Source organism: Salvelinus namaycush, chromosome 5, assembly GCF_016432855.1.
Source record: "Salvelinus namaycush isolate Seneca chromosome 5, SaNama_1.0, whole genome shotgun sequence".
Lineage (NCBI taxonomy): Eukaryota > Metazoa > Chordata > Actinopteri > Salmoniformes > Salmonidae > Salvelinus > Salvelinus namaycush.
Genome location: NC_052311.1, coordinates 72,530,469 through 72,554,470, shown reverse-complemented (window position 1 = coordinate 72,554,470; position 24,002 = coordinate 72,530,469). Strand labels below are relative to the sequence as shown.

General features: G+C 46.4%; 2 protein-coding genes and 1 long non-coding RNA gene across 3 annotated transcripts; all 3 read right to left on the bottom strand.

Annotated features, from left to right (window-relative positions):
- Window positions 1-586: 586 nt before the first annotated feature.
- On the bottom strand, window positions 587-5,720 carry LOC120047345 (pro-interleukin-16-like). The gene is made up of 7 exons (XM_038992869.1): window positions 5,252-5,720; window positions 4,036-4,849; window positions 3,646-3,853; window positions 3,378-3,476; window positions 2,971-3,220; window positions 1,595-1,711; window positions 587-1,138 (listed from the first exon to the last, which is right to left on the bottom strand). The coding sequence occupies exons 1-7, from the start codon at window positions 5,718-5,720 to the stop codon at window positions 981-983; spliced, it is 2,115 nt and encodes a 704-aa protein (XP_038848797.1). The 3' UTR covers window positions 587-980.
- Window positions 5,721-5,872: 152 nt separating this feature from the next.
- LOC120047344 lies at window positions 5,873-8,320 on the bottom strand. Its single transcript, XM_038992868.1, has 3 exons — window positions 8,030-8,320; window positions 6,201-7,555; window positions 5,873-5,920 (listed from the first exon to the last, which is right to left on the bottom strand). The coding sequence occupies exons 2-3, from the start codon at window positions 7,083-7,085 to the stop codon at window positions 5,873-5,875; spliced, it is 933 nt and encodes a 310-aa protein (XP_038848796.1). The 5' UTR covers window positions 7,086-7,555; window positions 8,030-8,320.
- Window positions 8,321-12,047: 3,727 nt separating this feature from the next.
- Window positions 12,048-21,858, bottom strand: LOC120047808. The gene is made up of 3 exons (XR_005476932.1): window positions 21,759-21,858; window positions 21,377-21,487; window positions 12,048-12,092 (listed from the first exon to the last, which is right to left on the bottom strand). It is a non-coding gene; the product is annotated as an uncharacterized LOC120047808 (long non-coding RNA).
- Window positions 21,859-24,002: the final 2,144 nt, after the last annotated feature.

Here is a 24,002-nt window from a genome sequence, read left to right as displayed (position 1 = left end):
GCGTCCTTCTGACCTGACCTGTCGCTAATTAATGAGTGACGTTAATCAGTAACATTAATCAGTGTAATTCGAACGCGATGTGTCACTGAGACATGAGACATTGCATAAACACATATAGGCCTATAAACTACACCTAAGAGCCTCATTGCACATGCACACATGCACTCACACACACACACACACACACACACACACACACACACACACACACACACACACACACACACACACACACACACACACACACACACACACACACACACACACACACATATCCCTGAGAACAGAGTATATTTGTGGGCAGCATAAGTGGCCAGATAATATGTGATCCTCTAGCGCCCCCTGTAAGTAAAACAATGTACATTTACATTTGAGTAATTTAGCAGATGCTCTTATACAGAGTGAGTTACAGCAGTAATTAGGGTTAAGTGCCTTGCTCAAGGACACATCAACATATTTTACACCTAGTCGATTACTGGCCTAATGCGCTTAACCGCTTGGCTACCTGCCGCCATGTACTGTGTTTAAACAGGGACCGTTTTCAACCATGGGGTTATTGTAGGATTTAGTAGACAGAGGACGGATATGAACTTTCTAGTCACAATATATATTACAGCCATATACAAACTCCTTACATTTCATCATATAAAACAATGGGCAGACTAGGTATTAAAGAAACATTAAGCATATTTCTACAAAATTAAATAAATGACCTCTGTATTGATCTCTCTCTCCCTCTTCATACCCTGGGTTGACCCTATATACAGACAGGCCCTCTCCTCAATGTTTACTGGTCTCTTCAGTGCTTTGTTATCGTATGACTGGTGCAATACATATCATCCCTCTCACTTGAGGTAGAAGTTGACCCGAACCACATATCCAGAATCAGATTGGCAACCCTCACTTCAACCTCATAGGAGTACAATGCTTCAGTGCCTTGTTATAAGCATATCGAGGGTACATATCAATGTTCATTCCTGTCACTGTGGTTTGTGAGGACGGTGTAGTACCACATCCACAGGCCCAGGGGGCAGTGTTCTGATCATGGTCCAGGCCTCCAGCCTCCTCAGGCCCACCAAGCTCACACCCTCGATCTCCAACACCTCGTCACCTGGAGACACCTGGTTCACTGGACCACCTGAAAGAGAAGAAGGGCTTATTGTTAGTGGATGTTTACCTTGATATCTTTATCAGACACCTCATAACCAATGGTCTGAGCTTGGAGTTTGACACGTGTTTCGGCTGACTAAAGAGACATTCATTTGAATGACCTCAATAGAAAGGCCATCTCCACTACCATGTGGTGATATACAGTAAGTGTATTTGATTTATTTGGCCATTTAAAAACACAATATGTGTGGACACAATGCATTATTGCAGTTTTTAAATCAATGAGAATGACAAAAAACTTTAAACTTATTTCCATTATGGTCCTCTTGAAAATACATGAAAACAGAATATATACACAAGATGATAACATGAAAACAGAATATATAATTTTTTCAATAGGGAGGAAACAGTAATAGGAATAAAATAGATGATCAAGTAACGTTCACTAATACTATTATATTTTGTAGGTAGGTTGATCTCTCACCCAGGAAGAGTTTCTGTACGGTGAGGGGTTTGTCTCCCAGGCTGGAACCCACTCCTCCCTCCAGACTGAAGCCCAGGTCTCTGCTGCGCTTCTCCAGCCTCACACACACCCTCTGACCTGACACACAGGATACACACACACGGTCAAAATGACTCCCACACACACATTTGCCTACGTTCTCTGTCAAAACAACAGGTTCAGGGTGATAAGAGAGAAGCTGTGGAAAAACAACATGTTCAGGGTGAGAAGAGAGAAGCTGTGGAAAAACAACAGGTTCAGGGTGAGAAGAGAGAAGCTGTGGAAAAACAACAGGTTCAGGGTGATAAGAGAGAAGCTGTGGAAAAACAACAGGTTCAGGGTGATAAGAGAGAAGCTGTGGAAAAACAACAGGTTCAGGGTGAGAAGAGAGAAGCTGTGGAAAAACAACAGGTTCAGGGTGAGAAGAGAGAAGCTGTGGAAAAACAACAGGTTCAGGGTGATAAGAGAGAAGCTGTGGAAAAACAACAGGTTCAGGGTGAGAAGAGAGAAGCTGTGGAAAAACAACAGGTTCAGGGTGATAAGAGAGAAGCTGTGGAAAAACAACAGGTTCAGGGTGATAAGAGAGAAGCTGTGGAAAAACAACAGGTTCAGGGTGAGAAGAGAGAAGCTGTGGAAAAACAACAGGTTCAGGGTGAGAAGAGAGAAGCTGTGGAAAAACAACAGGTTCAGGGTGAGAAGAGAGAAGCTGTGGAAAAACAACAGGTTCAGGGTGAGAAGAGAGAAGCTGTGGAAAAACAACAGGTTCAGGGTGAGAAGAGAGAAGCTGTGGAAAAACAACAGGTTCAGGGTGAGAAGAGAGAAGCTGTGGAAAAACAACAGGTTCAGGGTGAGAAGAGAGAAGCTGTGGAAAAACAACAGGTTCAGGGTGAGAAGAGAGAAGCTGTGGAAAAACAACAGGTTCAGGGTGAGAAGAGAGAAGCTGTGGAAAAACAACAGGTTCAGGGTGAGAAGAGAGAAGCTGTGGAAAAACAACAGGTTCAAGGTGAGAAGAGAGAAGCTGTGGAAAAACAACAGGTTCAGGGTGAGAAGAGAGAAGCTGTGGAAAAACAACATGTTCAGGGTGATAAGAGAGAAGCTGTGGAAAAACAACAGGTTCAGGGTGAGAAGAGAGAAGCTGTGGAAAAACAACAGGTTCAGGGTGAGAAGAGAGAAGCTGTGGAAAAACAACAGGTTCAGGGTGAGAAGAGAGAAGCTGTGGAAAAACAACATGTTCAGGGTGAGAAGAGAGAAGCTGAAATTACTTTGGAACATTGATCAATGTTGTTCTGCTTTAGATAACTTTTACCACAGTTCTAAAAAGTGCTACTGCAATGCTCCAACCAGCTGATCCATCTCACCAGTGTTAGCAGGCTCTGTCTGTGTCCCTCCTCGACTGTCAGTCACTGTTCCTCCCTTACGGGGGTCTGTTACCCCCCCTCTCCTCAAAACGACCACGCCCATCCCCTGAGTCCGTGCCCTCCTTAGTGTCCTCAGCACCTCCCAGTGGGAGGAGCCACACAGCGCTGTGCCGTTGATTGACAGGACCTTGTCTCCCTCCTGGATGGATCCCTCCTTAGCAGCCACCCCTGCCGGGAACACCTTATGGACCTGGAAGACAAACATCAGAGGTCAGAGTAGACCACGAAGTGAAAAAACATGATGCCTAGGCTTTAGATCAGTGGGCTAATGTGGTCTTGAATTGTGTGGGCGACCTGAGTCGCTCACAGAAACATGGAAGCATTGGTACTAGTTGAGTAGTACTCACAATGACAGGTTTGTTCTGGTCCACTCCTCCTGCCATGGTGAAGCCCAGTCCCACACCAACATCCTTATGGAGAACCACCACCTGGACATCCTCATAGTTCTATAGAGCGGGGAGAGATAGCGAGGGGGATAGAACAGCAACAGCACAAGATGGCAGTTGAGCATTGACAAATACTGATGCTATTATTAATGCTAATTAGAATGGAATAACACTAATGTAATGTTTTAGCTGGTTGTTTAGTCTGGTATAGTGAAGATAGTTGTAGTACCTGCAGTGTTGTGTCCCCCAGGCCCTTTACGTCGTCCAGCAGGCGGTTCAGCTCATCACTGCCCAGGACAGACACACAGGACAGTGCCGACACGTCAGACGACAGGCTGGCTGACCGGCTGGCTGACCGGCTGGACGGCCACTCCTCACTGTCAGAGGAAGACTGGGGATCATAGTCCACCTCTCCGAAGTTACACAGCTCTGCCAGACTGAGGGAGAGAGACATAGTGGGGGAATAAACTCAAAGATAAAGTTGAATGATTAGATAAAAACAAGTAACAGGTAGCCTGACAATAATCACACCTTTCTAACTGTTAATTGACTTTTAAACATGGTGCTTGTTGTGTTAGCGTAGTATTTTCATCATCAGTTGAAAATAGAAGTGACCCACCTGAGAGAGAAGCTCCTGCGATGTGATTGGCTCATGGCGCTGGTGACGGTCACCGAGGATTCAGCAGAGTCTGAGTCGTAGGTGGAGTCCTCGTCCTTCTCTGTACCTTCATCATCAGTATCCTCATCACTCCATCCCCCTTCCTCTGAGTTCCATCGAGCCAGAGTGGGGAGGAGGGGTAGGCTGCTGGAGGAGGAGGAGGTGAGGGGAAGGGACAGGGAATCCCTCCCCAGGCCAGAGTGTGAGACTGGGATAGCAGGGTCAGTAGTGACCCTACCCTGGGCTGTGTGTGTGGAGACTGGAGGGTTCTTCAGGGCAGCCAGGCCTGAATCTACACCCTGTTGGTGTTTAGGCTGCAGGGAAGTAGTGGGGAGGTGTGGGGAGGTGGGAGGTGTGTTCTGGGGGTGGAAGGGGGAGTTCTGGGGGGTGTTGGTGGGTGTCTTGTCGTCATCGCTCACTGGAGATGGCAGGTTAGGTGAGTCTCTACTGTGAGGCCTCCTAGACTGGTCAGGGCCACCTGGAACGTCATTGGAGTTGTTCATAGAGTTAGACAGCTGGGAGGATGAAGTGTCCTTGGCAGTGACTGTAGTAGTCTTTGTGTTGGTGCCTCTCCTACTCCAGTCCTGGGGTGTGACTGTGTGATTGGGGAGGTCTGGCTCATCAATGGAAAAGTCTATCAGAGTGTCTCTGGTGGTTTTGCCATTCAGAGGGATGTCTAGTTTAACCTTGAGGTTGGAAAATGTACCAGAGCCAACAGCCTTCTCCCCCACTCTTCCTGTCTCCCCCACTCCTCCTGTCTCCCCCACTCCCCGTACTAAACCTCTATAACCCACTCTGCCTATCCCCCCCCCTCCCCCTCTCTCCCCTACTCCCCCTCTATAACACACTCCCCCTCTCTCCCCTACTCCCCCTCTCTCCCCTACTCCCCCTCTCTCCCCTACTCCCCCTCTCTCCCTGCTCCCCAGCCTCACCTCATCCACTGACATAGACCTCACCGCCCACCCTCTATCAGTCTTCCTCTCTTCTCGCACTACCTCACCTCCTCTCCCTCCACCAAGTGCTTTATCTGGCACACTCTTCCTTACCCCTTCTCCTCGTCCTCTCACCCCATCCATAATTACAATCCCTCCCTCTCCTCTCCCTCTCTCCCATACTCCCCCCACCCCACCTACCTGTCTATCCAACCCACTCTTCCCGACTCCCTCTCCAGACTCACTGAGCTGCTCCGGGACAGAGAAAGCCCGTCTGGGCTTCAGGTAGTTGGGCACTGGGACCTGAGATGTCTGTGTCAGAGCTTCAAACTGGTGGATCTTGTTCCTCACACTGGCTGCAGAGGGCACTACCAGTTTCCCAGGTAACTTGGTATTTTCAGTGTTCTGTAATGTTATCCTCTGTGGGGTGTTGGCTTCAAACACATCTTCTGACAGGCTCTGTTCCCTGGCCACGCCTCTACCAGGGGTCTTGCTCCTGTCATAGGTGTCAGATTGATTGGTCAGGAGGGGGTTTGACCCTGTGGTGACCCCTACTCCGGACGTTGTGATAGGCGGAGAGTCCCTGGTGGGTGTCACTGATAGTCTGTGCTGGGGGAGAGAGACTTCAGCGTTATCTCTCCCTCGCTTCTCCACCTCCTTTTTCTTGTGCCTTTTTCCTTCGACATCAGTCCATTTCTCTTTTTCCTGAGCCATGCTCCCCACCCTTATTCTCTCCTTTTCGCTGTCTTCACTACTTCCACTCTTTCTGCCCACAGTGTTTGTCACCTCCTTAATCCCTCTCTCCTGTTTGTCTCCTAATGGAGGGGATAGTGAGGGGTCCCTAATGCACACTGATGACCCCTCCACTAACGGTGTGTGTGAGGGTTTGTATGAGAGTGTGGGTGTGGTCCACCCTGACACCGGAGACACTGAGGGGCTCAAACCAGACACCTTGACTGCACTACTCTGATGTCTCTGTGGTGTGTGTGTAGTGTGTGTGGTGTTCTGTTCTACCAGGGGTGTGTGTGTGGTGTTCTGTTCTACCAGGGGTGTGTGTGTGGTGTTCTGTTCTACCAGGGGTGTGTGTGTGGTGTTCTGTTCTACCAGGGGTGTGTGTGTGGTGTTCTGTTCTACCAGGGGTGTGTGTGTGGTGTTCTGTTCTACCAGGGGTGTGTGTGTGGTGTTCCGTTCTACCAGGGGTGTGTGTGTGGTGTTCTGTTCTACCAGGGGTGTGTGTGTGGTGTTCTGTTCTACCAGGGGTGTGTGTGAGAGCAGGCCGTTCCTCTCCCCCCTGGATAAACCACTGAGGGGGGAGGGAAAGGTGGAGGAAAAGGGGGAGGAGAGGGGGGAGACAAAGACAGAGTCTGTGGTGGACTTCCTGCGATTGGCTGCTGTATCCCCCCCATCCCTCTCCAATAGAGACCAGTCTCCTACCGGTGCTGAGAGACGCTTGGTTCTGGTTGAGTCCTTCACATCCTCATCTCTGTTAGTAGCTTTATCAGGCCCAGTAGTCCCATAGAGCTTCTGTATCCGGTCCCAGATACTCTGACCCCTGGAGGATCCAAGAGATCCACGGGCTGGTTTTCTGGTTCCAGACCCAGGACCTGGACTAGACCTCAGCCTGGTGGGGAGGGACTGGCCCCCACTGGCCCTCTCCAGAGATAGAGCCACATACCCTAGACCCACAGGGGACACCCCTTCACCAAGGGAACACTCTGACCCCCCAACGGGGCTCATCACTTCCCCTGGTCCAACTGAGTTAAAGGCCTTCAACCTGGACAACACATTGCTCTCTCCTGCCCCCCTACTCTCCAAACTCTCTGCTCGTTTAAGTGTGGACCCCCCTAGGTTCCCAGAACACCTCAGCAGCCCCGTCCTGAGCCCCTCGCCAGGGCTAGCCCCCCTTCCTCTCCAGTCTAAACTCTTACTCCTTTTGGGCAGGTTTATCCTTCTCCACTCTGTCCTGCCCTGGTCTCCAGCCAACTTCCCTGCATTGCCACAGTTTCCTCCCCTGTCACTGCCATCCTCTGGGATCACGTCCCTCACACCACCACTCTGTCTCAACTGTCCGGTGGCCATTGTGGAGCCTGTTGTGTATTTCCCCTCACTGGGGAATGGGTTCAGTGCGAGTTGAATTATTCCAAATGTAGTATGTAGTAAAAGGTGACAGTTTAAGAATCCCAGTAATCCTTTTTGCAGTTTAACCACTGGTCAAAATCATCACAGAAGCCTTCGACAGCAGCACAGGCCTGGTAGGAAAGGTGTTTGTCTGCCCCAGCAGAAACGTCAGAGTGGTTGAACTGCAATCTGCTCATGTTTGGTGCTCCAGATATCAACAGACACTCACTTGTATATCCACAGGTTTGAGATTCCATCCATGAAGATTCTCTGCATTTCTGTCTCCCACACACTCAGAGATGATTGTTAGTTCTCCTTCCCTCTCTGTCCATTCCTCTCTGTGTCTCTGTGGTGTCGGCTCCAGTAGTCAAACAGAGGTCCTCAGCAGTGAAGTTTTCCTGGGTGAGCGGTCACACATAAGCCTCAGAACACTGCAAACATAAAGAAATATATCATATGTCAAATGTTATGTTATACTTACATATAAAAAACATTGCATATTTTTACTGAGAAAATTCCATCTTTGAAATGAAATGGTTAGGAATGCTGAGGTAACGGTATTCTGGACACTATGGTCAAATGTAATGATACAGTACAGTTAGTAGCACACAGTAGCCAGATTACAGTCATCAGAGAGAGAGAGAGACAGGAATGGAGATGACAGAGACAGAAAGAGACAAAGAGAGACAGAAAAGAGAAAGACTGAAAAGGAGATGACAGAAAGAGAGAGAGAGAGACAGAGAGATAGAAAGAAGAAGAAAATACAGAAAAAGAGAGATATGTAAAGAAATGAAAGGGTCAACAACAAAAAACTCATGAAAAAAATAATTAAGTTGAAAAAAAAGAACATTCCAAACTCTATAGTAAGTCTCCATCCAACCACCATCTCAGTGAAGTGAGGTTACCTCATCAGTGAAACTCTGCTGCCTTCCATACATTCCCCTCATACTGACTCAATGAGTCCATTCACATAGAGGTCTCCCTCTGCACACACACACACTCACCACCTAAACACGTCACTTAAATGGGTATGTCCTAACAGCTGTTTACACTAGAAACATGTCCTGGGTCGACTGGACTGGCGACAACCTAAAATCAAACTGGAAAAACCAATCAGACAACAATCCACTCTGACACTAGGAAACAATGTATTACACAGATACAGCCTAATCTCTCTCTTTCCTTCCTTCTTTCTCATTCTCTTTCTCTCTCTCTCTGTCTCTCTCGCACACACACACGCATATGCATGCACTCTCTCGTCAAATGAAACAATCAAAACACAGACAGAGATTCAAAGTGCTCCACAAAGGGCTCAGTCAAACAGAGTTGAATGTGATCAGATAAGATTGTAACAAAAGCAGAACTGAGTGAAACTGCTTTCCATGCAGTTTGAATGGGCACTGCTTTCAGATGGAGCTACTGATATCTACACTGTCACTACCGTAGGGTACTGTTGACCTGCTGTTAGAACAATAGCATGGTGATGGACTTCTTGTCCCTGACCTTAGAGAGCCTTTTTATTTCTCTATTTGGTTAGGTCAGGGTGTGATTTGGGTGGGCATTCTATGTTTTCTATTTCTTTGTTTTTGGCCGAGTGTGGTTCCCAATCAGAGGCAGCTGTCTATCGTTGTCTCTGATTGGGAATCATACTTAGGCAGCCTTTTTCCCACCTATGTTGTGGGTAATTATTATTTTCTGTGTGTGTTTGTGTGCGCCTCGGTTGTGTCACGTTCGGTCTCTGTTTACTTGTTTTTTGTGAAGGTTTGACTTTATTAAAGATGTGGAATTACAAGCTGCACCTTGGTTCATCTATGACAGGGAGTTTGAAGACAGTGAACGTGACATTTCTATACAAAGCCACTCAGTATATGTGGGCCCGTGTGGGAATCAGACCCTCAACTCTGGTGTTGCAATCAGCATGTTCCAACCTACTGAACCACCAGTTTATTTACTCATCTATTTACCGTCTGTACAAGATCCAATCAAACTTTATTTGTCACATGCGCCAAATACAACAAGTGTAGACCTTACTGTGAAATGCTTACTTACAAGCCCTAACCAACAGTGCAGTTCAAGAAGAGTTAAGAAAATATTTACCAAATAAACTAAAGTTAAAAAAATTATAATAACGAGGCTATATACAGGGGGTACCGATACCGAGTCAGTGTACAGGGGTACAGATTAGAGGTAATTTGTACATGTCGGTAGGGGTGAAGTGACTATGCATAGATAATAAACAGCGAGTAGCAGCAGTGTACAAAACAAATGGGGGGGGGGGGGGTCAATGTAATAGTCCGGTGGCCGTTTGATTAATTGTTCAGCAGTCTTATGGCTTGGGGGTAGGACCTGTTAAGGAGCCTTTTGGTCCTAGACTTGGCACTCCGGTACCGCTTGCCGTGCAATAGTAGAGAAAACAGTCTATGACTTGGGTGACTGGAGTCTCTGACAATTTTATGGGCTTTCCTCTGACACCGCCTATTATATAGGTCCTGGATTGCAGGAAGCTTGGCCCCAGTTATGTACTGGGCCGTACGCACTAACCTCTGTAGCGTCTTACGGTCAGATGCCGAGCAGTTGCCATACTAGGCAGTGATACAACCGGTCAGGATGCTCTCGATGGTGCAGCTGTAGAACGTTTTGAGGATCTGGGGACCTATGACAAATATTTTCAGTCTCCTGAGGGGGAAAAGGTTTTGCCGTGCCCTCTTCACAACTGTCTTGGTGTGTTTTGACCATGATAGATCGTTGGTTATGTGGACACCAAGGAACTTGAAACTCTCGACCTGCTCCACTACAGCCCCGTTGATGTTAATGGGGGCCTGTTCGGCCCACCTTTCACTGTAGTCCATGATCAGCTCCTTTATCTTGCTCACAATGAGGGAGAGGTTGTTGACCTGGCACCACACTGCCAGTTCTCTGACCTCCTCCCTATAGGCTGTCTCATCATTGTCGGTGATCAGGCCTACCACTGTTGTGTCGTCAGCAAACTTGATGGTGTTGGAGTCGTGTTTGGCCACGCAGTCGTGGGTGAACAGGGAGTACAAGAGGGCACTAAGTACACACCCCTGAGGGGCCCCAGTGTTGAGAATCAGCATGACAGACGTGTTGATGCCTACCCTTACCACCTGGAGGCGGCCCGTCAGGAAGTCCAGGATCCAGTTACAGAGGGAGGTGTTATGTCCCAGGGTCCTTAGCTTAGTGATGAGCTTTGAGGACACTATGGTGTTGAACGCTGAGCTGTAGTCAATGAACGGCATTCTCACATAGGTGTTAATTTTGTCCAGGTGAGAAAGGGCAGTGTGGAGTGCGATTGAGATTGCATCATCTGTGGATCTGTTGGGGCGGTATGCGAATTGGAGTGGGTCTAGGGTTTCCAGGAGGATGCTGTTGACGTGAGTCAAGATCAGCCTTTCAAAGCACTTCATGGTTACCGACGTGAGTGCTACGGGGCGGTAATCATTTATGCAGGTTACCTTCGCTTCCTTGGGCACAGGGACTATGTTGACCTGTTTAAGGTCTTGCTCACAATGGCTACCGAGAGCATTATCACACAGTCATCTAGAACAGCTGGTGCTCTCGTACATGCTTCAGTGTTGCTTGCCTCGAAGCGAGCATACAAGGCATTTAGCTCGTTTGGTAGGCTCGCGTCACTGGGCAGCTCGCGTCTGGGTTTCCCTTTGTAGTCCGTAATAGTTTTCAAGCGCTGCCACATCCGACGAGCATCATAGCCGGTGTAGTAGGACTCTAAATCCTGCATTGACGCTTTGCTTGTTTGATGGTTCGTCTGAGGGCATAGCCGGATTTCTTATAGGCATCCGGATTAGTGTCCCGCTCCTTGAAAGCGGCACCTTTAGCTCAATGCGGATGTTGCCTGTAATCCGTGTTTGGATATGTACGTACGGTCAATGTGGGGACGACGTCGTCGATGCACTTATTGATGAAGCTAATGACTGAGGTGGTATACTCCTCAATGCCATTGGATGAATCCCGGAACATATTCCAGTATGTGCTAGCAAAACAGTCCTGTAGCATAGCGTAGTATCCGCGTCATCTGACCACTTTCGTATTGAGTGAGTCACTGGTACTTCCTGCTTTAGTTTTTGCTTGTAAGCAGGAATCAGGAGGATAGAATTATGGACATATTTGCCAAATGCAGGGCGGGGGAGAGCTTTGTATGCATCTCTGTGTGTGGAGTAAAGGTGGTCTGGAGGTTTTTTCCTCTGGTTGCACATGTGACATGCTGGTAAAAATGTGGTCAAACTGATTTAAGTTTGCATGCATTAAAGTTCCCGGCCACTACATTTACATTTACATTTAAGTCATTTAGCAGACGCTCTTATCCAGAGCGACTTACAAATTGGTGCATTCACCTTATGATATCCAGTGGAACAACCACTTTACAATATCCACTTTACACTTTACAATATCCACATATCCCTACCGGCCAAACCCTCCCTAACCCGGACCCGGACGACGCTAAGCCAATTGTGCGTCGCCCCACGGACCTCCCGGTCGCGGCCGGCTGTGACAGAGCCTGGGCGTGAACCCAGAGACTCTGGTGGCGCAGCTAGCACTGCGATGCAGTGCTCTAGACCACTGCGCCACCCGGGACCCACTAGGAGTGCCGCTTCTGGGTGAGCATTTTCTTGTTTGCTTATGGCCTTATAGAGTTGGTTGAGTGCGGTCTTAGTGCCAGCATCGGTCTGTGGTGGTAAATAGACGGCTACGAATAATATAGATGAGAACTCTCTTGGTAAATAGTGTGGTCTACAGCTTATCATAGGTACTCTACCTCAGGCGAGCAATACCTCAAGACTTCTTTAATATTAGACATCGCACACCAGCTGTTATTGACAAAAAGACACACACCCCCACCCCTCGTCTTACCAGACGTAGCTTCTCTGTTCTGCCGGTGCATGGAAAATCCCTCCAGCTCTATATTATCTGTGTCGTCGTTCACCCACAACTCTGTGAAACACAAGATATTACAGTTCTTAATGTCCCGTTGGTGGGATAATCGTAATTGTAGGTCATCAATTTTATTTTCCAATGATTGCATGTTAGCAAGTAGCACTGATGGCAGTGAAAGTTTACTCGCTCGCCTACGGATTCTCAAAAGGCAGCCTGATCTGCGTCCTCTTACTTCTTTTCTTTATGCAAATGACGGGAATCTGGGCATGTTAGAACAACATACTCTCCTGTCTGTACAACATACTATCCTGTCAGTACAACATACTCTCCTGTCTGTACAACATACTCTCCTGTCTGTACAACATACTCTCCTGTCTGTACAACATACTATCCTGTCAGTACAACATACTCTCCTGTCTGTACAACATACTCTCCTGTCTGTACAACATACTCTCCTGTCTGTACAGCATACTCTCCTGTCTGTACAGCATACTCTCCTGTCTGTACAGCATACTCTCCTGTCAGTACAACATACTCTCCTGCCAGTACAACATACTCTCCTGCCAGTACAACATACTCTCCTGTCTGTACAGCATACTCTCCTGTCAGTACAACATACTCTCCTGTCAGTACAACATACTCTCCTGTCAGTACAACATACTCTCCTGTCTGTACAACATACTCTCCTGTCTGTACAGCATACTCTCCTGTCTGTACAACATACTCTCCTGTCTGTACAACATACTCTCCTGCCAGTACAGCATACTCTCCTGTCTGTACAGCATACTCTCCTGTCTGTACAACATACTCTCCTGTCTGTACAACATACTCTCCTGTCTGTACAACATACTCTCCTGTCTGTACAACATACTCTCCTGTCTGTACAACATACTCTCCTGTCTGTACAACATACTCTCCTGTCTGTACAGCATACTCTCCTGTCTGTACAACATACTCTCCTGTCTGTACAGCATACTCTCCTGTCTGTACAGCATACTCTCCTGTCTGTACAACATACTCTCCTGTCAGTACAACATACTCTCCTGTCTGTACAACATACTCTCCTGTCTGTACAACATACTCTCCTGTCAGTACAACATACTCTCCTGTCAGTACAACATACTCTCCTGTCAGTACAACATACTCTCCTGTCTGTACAACATACTCTCCTGTCTGTACAACATACTCTCCTGTCTGTACAACATACTCTCCTGCCAGTACAACATACTCTCCTGTCAGTACAACATACTCTCCTGTCTGTACAACATACTCTCCTGTCTGTACAACATACTCTCCTGTCTGTACAACATACTCTCCTGTCAGTACAACATACTCTCCTGTCTGTACAACATACTCTCCTGTCTGTACAACATACTCTCCTGTCTGTACAACATACTCTCCTGTCAGTACAACATACTCTCCTGTCAGTACAACATACTCTCCTGTCTGTACAACATACTCTCCTGTCTGTACAACATACTCTCCTGTCTGTACAACATACTCTCCTGTCTGTACAACATACTCTCCTGTCTGTACAACATACTCTCCTGTCTGTACAACATACTCTCCTGTCAGTACAACATACTCTCCTGTCAGTACAACATACTCTCCTGTCAGTACAACATACTCTCCTGTCAGTACAACATACTCTCCTGTCAGTACAACATACTCTCCTGTCTGTACAACATACTCTCCTGTCTGTACAACATACTCTCCTGTCTGTACAGCATACTCTCCTGTCAGTACAGCATACTCTCCTGTCAGTACAGCATACTCTCCTGTCAGTACAACATACTCTCCTGTCTGTACAACATACTCTCCTGTCTGTACAACATACTCTCCTGTCAGTACAACATACTCTCCTGTCTGTACAACATACTCTCCTGTCAGTACAACATACTCTCCTGTCAGTACAACATACTCTCCTGTCAGTACAACATACTCTCCTGTCAGTACAACATACTCTCCTGTCAGTACAACATACTATCCTGTCAGTACAACATACTCTCCTGTCAGTACAACATACTCTCCTGTCAGTACAACATACTCTCCTGTCTGTACAACATACTCTCCTGTCAGTACAACATACTCTCCTGTCAGTACAACATACTCTCCTGTCAGTACAACATACTCTCCTGTCAGTACAACATACTCTCCTGTCAGTACAACATACTCTCCTGTCTGTACAACATACTCTCCTGTCAGTACAACATACTCTCCTGTCAGTACAACATACTCTCCTGTCAGTACAGCATACTCTCCTGTCTGTACAACATACTCTCCTGTCTGTACAACATACTCTCCTGTCAGTACAACATACTCTCCTGTCAGTACAACATACTCTCCTGTCAGTACAGCATACTCTCCTGTCTGTACAACATACTCTCCTGTCAGTACAACATACTCTCCTGTCAGTACAGCATACTCTCCTGTCTGTACAACATACTCTCCTGTCTGTACAACATACTCTCCTGTCAGTACAACATACTCTCCTGTCAGTACAACATACTCTCCTGTCAGTACAGCATACTCTCCTGTCAGTACAACATACTCTCCTGTCAGTACAACATACTCTCCTGTCAGTACAACATACTCTCCTGTCTGTACAACATACTCTCCTGTCAGTACAACATACTCTCCTGTCAGTACAACATACTCTCCTGTCTGTACAGCATACTCTCCTGTCAGTACAACATACTCTCCTGTCAGTACAACATACTCTCCTGCCAGTACAACATACTCTCCTGTCTGTACAACATACTATCCTGTCAGTACAACATACTCTCCTGTCTGTACAACATACTCTCCTGTCTGTACAACATACTCTCCTGTCTGTACAACATACTCTCCTGTCTGTACAACATACTCTCCTGTCTGTACAACATACTCTCCTGCCAGTACAACATACTCTCCTGTCAGTACAACATACTCTCCTGTCTGTACAACATACTCTCCTGTCTGTACAACATACTCTCCTGTCAGTACAACATACTCTCCTGTCAGTACAACATACTCTCCTGTCTGTACAACATACTCTCCTGTCAGTACAACATACTCTCCTGTCTGTACAGCATACTCTCCTGTCAGTACAACATACTCTCCTGTCAGTACAACATACTCTCCTGTCTGTACAACATACTCTCCTGCCAGTACAACATACTCTCCTGTCTGTACAACATACTCTCCTGTCAGTACAACATACTCTCCTGTCTGTACAGCATACTCTCCTGTCAGTACAACATACTCTCCTGTCAGTACAACATACTCTCCTGTCTGTACAACATACTCTCCTGTCTGTACAACATACTCTCCTGTCAGTACAACATACTCTCCTGTCTGTACAACATACTCTCCTGTCAGTACAACATACTCTCCTGTCAGTACAACATACTCTCCTGTCTGTACAGCATACTCTCCTGTCAGTACAACATACTCTCCTGTCAGAACAACATACTCTCCTGTCTGTACAACATACTCTCCTGTCAGTACAACATACTCTCCTGTCTGTACAACATACTCTCCTGCCAGTACAACATACTCTCCTGTCAGTACAACATACTCTCCTGTCTGTACAACATACTCTCCTGTCTGTACAACATACTCTCCTGTCAGTACAACATACTCTCCTGTCAGTACAACATACTCTCCTGCCTGTACAACATACTCTCCTGTCTGTACAACATACTCTCCTGTCAGTACAACATACTCTCCTGCCAGTACAACATACTCTCCTGTCAGTACAACATACTCTCCTGTCAGTACAACATACTCTCCTGTCTGTACAACATACTCTCCTGTCAGTACAACATACTCTCCTGTCAGTACAACATACTCTCCTGTCAGTACAACATACTCTCCTGTCTGTACAGCATACTCTCCTGTCAGTACAACATACTCTCCTGTCAGTACAACATACTCTCCTGCCAGTACAACATACTCTCCTGTCAGTACAACATACTCTCCTGTCAGTACAACATACTCTCCTGCCAGTACAACATACTCTCCTGCCAGTACAACATACTCTCCTGCCAGTACAACATACTCTCCTGTCAGTACAACATACTCTCCTGTCAGTACAACATACTCTCCTGTCAGTACAACATACTCTCCTGTCAGTACAACATACTCTCCTGTCTGTACAGCATACTCTCCTGTCTGTACAACATACTCTCCTGTCAGTACAACATACTCTCCTGTCAGTACAACATACTCTCCTGTCTGTACAGCATACTCTCCTGTCAGTACAACATACTCTCCTGTCAGTACAACATACTCTCCTGCCAGTACAACATACTCTCCTGTCAGTACAACATACTCTCCTGTCAGTACAACATACTCTCCTGTCAGTACAACATACTCTCCTGTCAGTACAACATACTCTCCTGTCAGTACAACATACTCTCCTGTCAGTACAACATACTCTCCTGTCAGTACAACATACTCTCCTGCCAGTACAACATACTCTCCTGCCAGTACAACATACTCTCCTGTCAGTACAACATACTCTCCTGTCAGTACAACATACTCTCCTGCCAGTACAACATACTCTCCTGTCAGTACAACATACTCTCCTGTCAGTACAGCATACTCTCCTGTCTGTACAACATACTCTCCTGTCTGTACAACATACTCTCCTGTCTGTACAGCATACTCTCCTGTCAGTACAGCATACTCTCCTGTCTGTACAACATACTCTCCTGTCTGTACAGCATACTCTCCTGTCTGTACAGCATACTCTCCTGTCTGTACAGCATACTCTCCTGTCTGTACAACATACTCTCCTGCCAGTACAACATACTCTCCTGTCTGTACAGCATACTCTCCTGTCTGTACAACATACTCTCCTGCCAGTACAACATACTCTCCTGCCAGTACAACATACTCTCCTGTCTGTACAGCATACTCTCCTGTCTGTACAACATACTATCCTGTCAGTACAGCATACTCTCCTGTCAGTACAGCATACTCTCCTGTCTGTACAGCATACTCTCCTGTCTGTACAGCATACTCTCCTGTCTGTACAGCATACTCTCCTGTCTGTACAGCATACTCTCCTGTCTGTACAGCATACTCTCCTGTCTGTACAACATACTCTCCTGCCAGTACAACATACTCTCCTGTCTGTACAGCATACTCTCCTGTCAGTACAGCATACTCTCCTGTCTGTACAACATACTCTCCTGTCTGTACAACATACTCTCCTGTCTGTACAACATACTCTCCTGTCTGTACAACATACTCTCCTGTCTGTACAGCATACTCTCCTGTCTGTACAACATACTCTCCTGTCAGTACAACATACTCTCCTGTCAGTACAGCATACTCTCCTGTCTGTACAGCATACTCCCCTGTCTGTACAACATACTCTCCTGCCAGTACAACATACTCTCCTGTCTGTACAGCATTCTCTCCTGTCTGTACAACATACTCTCCTGCCAGTACAACATACTCTCCTGCCAGTACAAGACACCCTACTCTCAGCACAAGACACCCTACTCTCAGCACAAGACACCCTACTCTCAGCACAAGACACCCTACTCTCAGCACAAGACACCCTACTCTCAGCACAAGACACCCTACTCTCAGCACAAGACACCCTACTCTCAGTACAAGACACCCTACTCTCAGCACAAGACACCCTACTCTCAGCACAAGACACCCTACTCTCAGCACAAGACACCCTACTCTCAGTACAAGACACCCTACTCTCAGCACAAGACACCCTACTCTCAGCACAAGACACCCTACTCTCAGCACAAGACACCCTACTCTCAGCACAAGACACCCTACTCTCAGCACAAGACACCCTACTCTCAGCACAAGACACCCTACTCTCAGCACAAGACACCCTACTCTCAGCACAAGACACCCTACTCTCAGCACAAGACACCCTACTCTCAGCACAAGACACCCTACTCTCAGCACAAGACACCCTACTCTCAGCACAAGACACCCTACTCTCAGCACAAGACACCCTACTCTCAGCACAAGACACCCTACTCTCAGCACAAGACACCCTACTCTCAGCACAAGACACCCTACTCTCAGCACAAGACACCCTACTCTCAGCACAAGACACCCTACTCTCAGCACAAGACACCCTACTCTCAGCACAAGACACCCTACTCTCAGCACAAGACACCCTACTCTCAGCACAAGACACCCTACTCTCAGCACAAGACACCCTACTCTCAGCACAAGACACCCTACTCTCAGCACAAGACACCCTACTCTCAGCACAAGACACCCTACTCTCAGTACAAGACACCCTACTCTCAGCACAAGACACCCTACTCTCAGCACAAGACACCCTACTCTCAGCACAAGACACCCTACTCTCAGCACAAGACACCCTACTCTCAGCACAAGACACCCTACTCTCAGCACAAGACACCCTACTCTCAGCACAAGACACCCTACTCTCAGCACAAGACACCCTACTCTCAGCACAAGACACCCTACTCTCAGCACAAGACACCCTACTCTCAGCACAAGACACCCTACTCTCAGCACAAGACACCCTACTCTCAGCACAAGACACCCTACTCTCAGTACAAGACACCCTACTCTCAGTACAAGACACCCTACTCTCAGCACAAGACACCCTACTCTCAGCACAAGACACCCTACTCTCAGCACAAGACACCCTACTCTCAGCACAAGACACCCTACTCTCAGCACAAGACACCCTACTCTCAGCACAAGACACCCTACTCTCAGCACAAGACACCCTACTCTCAGCACAAGATACTCTGTCAGTAAAATATACTCTCCTGTCAGTACAAGTTACTCTACTGTCAGTACAAGATACTCTACTGTCAGTACACGTTACTCTACTGTCAGTACAAGTTACTCTACTGTCAGTACAAGTTACTCTCCTGTCAGTACAAGGTACTCTCCTGTCAGTACAAGGTACTCTACTGTCAGTACAAGTTACTCTACTGTCAGTACAAGATACTCTACTGTCAGTACAAGATACTCTACTGTCAGTACACGTTACTCTACTGTCAGTACAAGGTACTCTACTGTCAGTACAAGGTACTCTACTGTCAGTACAAGGTACTCTACTGTCAGTACAAGTTACTCTATTGTCAGTACAAGTTACTCTACTGTCAGTACAAGATACTCTACTGTCAGTACAAGATACTCTATTGTCAGTATAAGATACTATACTCAGTACACTCTTAGAAAAAGGGTTGCAAAAGGGTTCTTCATCTGTCCCCATAGGATTACACTTTTTTGTTCCAGGTAGACCGTTTTTGGTTCCAGGTATAAAACATTTTGGGTTCCATGTAGAACCCTCTGTAGAAAGGGTTACAGAGGGTTCTACATGGAACCCAAAAGTGTTCTACCTGGAACCAAAAGGGTTCTAACTGGAACCAAAAGGGTTCTACCTGGAATCAAAAAAAGGTTATCCAAAGGGTTTTCCTATGTGGACAACCCTTTTTGGTTCTAGATAGTAGAATATCTTGTAGGGAAAAAATGTGCTAAGTGCAAGATACTCTACTCAATACAAGATACTTTACTCAGTACAAGATACTCTACTCAGTACAAGATACTCTACTCAGTACAAGATACTCTACTCAGTACAAGATACTCTACTCAATACAAGATACTCTACTCAATACAAGATACTCTACTCAGTACAAGATACTTTACTCAGTACAAGATACTTTACTCAGTACAAGATACTTTACTCAGTACAAGATACTCTACTCAGTGCAAGATACTCTACTCAATACAAGATACTCTACTCAGTACAAGATACTCTACTCAGTACAAGATACTCTACTCAGTACAAGATACTCTACTCAATACAAGATACTCTACTCAGTGCAAGATACTCTACTCAGTGCAAGATACTCTACTCAATACAAGATACTCTACTCAATACAAGATACTCTACTCAGTACAAGATACTCTACTCAGTACAAGATACCCTACTCAGTACAAGATAGTTTACTCACTATCTACTACAGTACTCACAACCAGTGAAAGTTAGAGTGAAGCATCCCTTCAGTTATGGGTTCTTGACTTGTTATCCAGTCATTCACCTACGGATTGACATATAACCTCCCACTGTAAACTATTTCATCTCTGGGGCGTTATGCAAAGCTAACTGTCTAATGGGTGCAGACTGCTGTCATATCAGTGAACAGAATAACTGTCACCCAACTGTCACCATCCCAGCCAAAAGTAAACAGCTGAAAACATCACAGTACAACTAATCTACATGATATATCATTATATCAGAAAGTTTGAACATCCCAAAAATGAATGAATAACACATATCAACAAGAAGACTTAATCCATGAGAGTGTATTAATTCCATATTTGGTGGTAATGTGTGTTTTTCTATGTGTACCAGCTCTTTTTTGACTCAGGTAAGTCCCAGTGTCAGTTTACAGAAACACCTGTTCACCCAGCTCACAAAGCCTCCCACCTGCGTATCCGTTGGCAACAACATGGCCCCATTCACTCTAAAGCCAAATTTAACAAAGACACAGAAACACACCTTACCTTCAGAGAAACTTAGGAGTCCAAGCTGATCCAATCAGAAGCTGTGTTTTGTGGTAGTAGTGGGAGAGAGTACTGTTACCATCATCCTCATCCTCCTCCCAGCTCCCTCTCTCTGTGTGTTCTCTGTCATCTTTGCATTATGTATCTATACAGTAACACAAACCTACCCCACTGGTTTACCCCCCCCCCCCTCTCTCTCTCCTCCCCCTTCCATTGTTACTTCCTCCTTCCTCACAGGACGGCATTCCAGACTCGCTCAGTGTGTCACCTTCTGACCACGCACACACACACGCACTTATACTGTATGTACACATGCATATGTATCATCCCCTTCCACACACACATACAGTACAAACACATGCTGCCATTTTGTATTGATCAGTTAACCCTGAAGTCAGTCAGTAGATTTACAACTACACTACATGAGATGTGACGCTGTACAACACACACACACACACACACACACACACACACACACACACACACACACACACACACACACACACACACACACACACACACACACACACACACACACACACACACACACACACACACACACACACACACACACACACACACACACACACAAACACAAAACAGCCATATCAAAATCAATCTCTCGGTTCTGATGATGATGTGAAACTGAGAAGAAGAAAGAGAAAGAGAGAGGGAAAGGGAGAGAGCGAGAGAGAGCCTAATCCTTCTCAGCCCACCCTAGGTAACCTTTCCAGGTGAAACAACATTGGGATGTAAAACTCTAACTGTACAGAGTGAGAATGTTAGATTACATGAGCGGAGACCAAGCTGAGTCGGGTTACCTGTGTAATGGGGAATCAACAAAGGCTTGCATTAGGAGACCTCCACACAGCTCATATGAGCCTATACTTCCAGCACTCCTTTTCCCCAGGGGAGTTCCTTTTTGGAGATGTCTAAAAGATAGGTAAGACAGAGAGAGTCTTGGGGCAATGTGAGGGTTGGCCAGTTCAGGGCTCTGACTGAGATAAATAACATCAACTTATCAATAGCACAGGTCAATAGGTCTAAAGGTACTCCCACATATTGATTATATATCTGTCAGTGTGTTCAGTGTCATGTTGATGCCCTGGAACAGAGCATATCTAGACAAGACAGTATTTGCATTATAAGAAATATATGAAAAGGTTGAAAATGACTTTAAAATTAGGGTTAAAAAACATTTACCTCAGACTTGTAGCTGTTCCGCTCTGTCGTCTGAAGCGTGAGCTGAGAGACTTCCTTCCTGAGGGAACAAAGAAGTGTCACACCACCAGTAGAGACATCAGTATCACACTTTCATTTACATATACAGTGTGCTGTGTCCCTAACAGGATCCTTTCCTTGTCTCCTTTCCTTCATGACCACTGTCTCGTTAGCAGTATTCCTCCTTCATGACGACTGTCTCGTTAGCAGTATTCCTCCTTCATGACCACTGTCTCGTTAGCAGTATTCCTCCTTCATGACCACTGTCTCGTTAGCAGTATTCCTCCTTCATGACCACTGTCTCGTTAGCAGTATTCCTCCTTCATGATCACTGTCTCGTTAGCAATATTCCTCCTTCATGACCACTGTCTCGTCAGCAGTATTCCTCCTTCATGACCACAGTCTCGTTAGCAGTATTCCTCCTTCATGACCACTGTCTCGTCAGCAGTATTCCTCCTTCATGACCACTGTCTCGTCAGCAGTATTCCTCCTTCATGACCACTGTCTCGTCAGCAGTATTCCTCCTTCATGACCACTGTCTCGTTAGCAGTATTCCTCCTTCATGACCACTGTCTCGTTAGCAGTATTCCTCCTTCATGACCACTGTCTCGTTAGCAGTATTCCTCCTTCATGACCACTGTCTCGTTAGCAGTATTCCTCCTTCATGACCACTGTCTCGTTAGCAATATTCCTCCTTCATGACCACTGTCTCATTAGCAATATTCCTCCTTCATAACCACTGTCTCGTTAGCAGTATTCCTCCTTCATGACCACTGTCTCGTCAGCAGTATTCCTCCTTCATGAGCACTGTCTCGTTAGCAGTATTCCTCCTTCATGACCACTGTCTCGTTAGCAGTATTCCTCCTTCATGAGCACTGTCTCGTCAGCAGTATTCCTCCTTCATGAGCACTGTCTCGTCAGCAGTATTCCTCCTTCATGACCACTGTCTCGTTAGCAGTATTCCTCCTTCATGACCACTGTCTCGTTAGCAGTATTCCTCCTTCATGACCACTGTCTCGTCAGCAGTATTCCTCCTTCATGACCACTGTCTCGTCAGCAGTATTCCTCCTTCATGACCACTGTCTCGTTAGCAGTATTCCTCCTTCATGACCACTGTCTCGGCAGCAGTATTCCTCCTTCATGAGCACTGTCTCGTTAGCAGTATTCCTCTGTTTCCTCTAGATGCTTCAGACTGCCAAGGCTGTGAAGGCAGCATGGTTTATTCTCGTTAGCAGTATTCCTCTGTTTCCTCTAGATGTTTCAGACTGCCAAGGCTGTGAAGGCAGCATGGTTTATTCTCGTTAGCAGTATTCCTCTGTTTCCTCTAGATGTTTCAGACTGCCAAGGCTGTGAAGGCAGCATGGTTTATTCTCAGTAGCAGAATGTGGTCTGAGAGGGCAGCTGACCAACCACACCGGTTTATACTGCATGGGAATATAAACAGACACAAACAGAGGCAGGCGGGCGAGCAGACATTCACTCAATCAGTCACTGTCTCACTCATTCATTCACTCAGTCACTGTCTTACTCAGGCACCGTCTCACTCACTCACTCATTCATTCACTCAGTCACTGTCTTATTCAGTCACTGTCTTACTCAGTCACTGTCTTACTCAGTCACTGTCTTACTCAGTCACTCACTCACTCGTATGTTCAGGAGACATAAGATTTGGCATGAGTCCTCAGATCCTCAAAAAGTTCTACAGCTGCACCATCGAGAGGATCCTGACTAGTTGCATCACCGCTTGGTATGGCATGACACAGGACTGATGGTAGCGCTCACCTTGTCTTCTTTTTGTTTGGGGCATCTTTTCCGGATGCCCCAAAAAATCGGAAAGGGGATTCATCAGAGAAAATGACTTTACCCCAGTCCTCAGCAGTCCAATCCCTCTACCTTTTGCAGAATATCAGTCTGTCCCTGATGTTTTTCCTGGAGAGAAGTCGCTTCTTTCCTGCCCTTCTTGACACCAGGCCATCCTCCAAAAGTCTTCGCCTCACTGTGCGTGTAGATGCACTCACACCTGCCTGCTGTCATTCCTGAGCAAGCTCTGTACTGGTGGTTCCCCGATCCCGCAGCTGAATCAACTTTAGGAGACGGTCCTGGCGCTTGCTGGACTTTCTTGGGCGCCCTGTTGCCTTCTTCACAACAATTGAGCCGCTCTCCTTGAAGTTCTGATGATCTGATAAATGGTTGATTTAGGTGCAATCTTACTGGCAGCAATATGCT

Coding starts and splice junctions, on each gene's coding strand:
- LOC120047345 (XM_038992869.1), bottom strand. CDS start 5,720: ATGGCTCAGGAAAAAGAGAAATGGACTGATGTCGAAGGAAAAAGGCAC. Junction 3,477..3,645: donor TGGGGGACACAACACTGCAG/GTACTACAACTA, acceptor CCCGCTCTATAG/AACTATGAGGATGTCCAGGT. Junction 1,712..2,970: donor GACAGAGCCTGCTAACACTG/GTGAGATGGATC, acceptor CCTGTGTGTCAG/GTCAGAGGGTGTGTGTGAGG.
- LOC120047344 (XM_038992868.1), bottom strand. CDS start 7,085: ATGGCCACCGGACAGTTGAGACAGAGTGGTGGTGTGAGGGACGTGATC. Junction 5,921..6,200: donor ACACCACACACACACCCCTG/GTAGAACGGAAC, acceptor CTCCGGTGTCAG/GGTGGACCACACCCACACTC.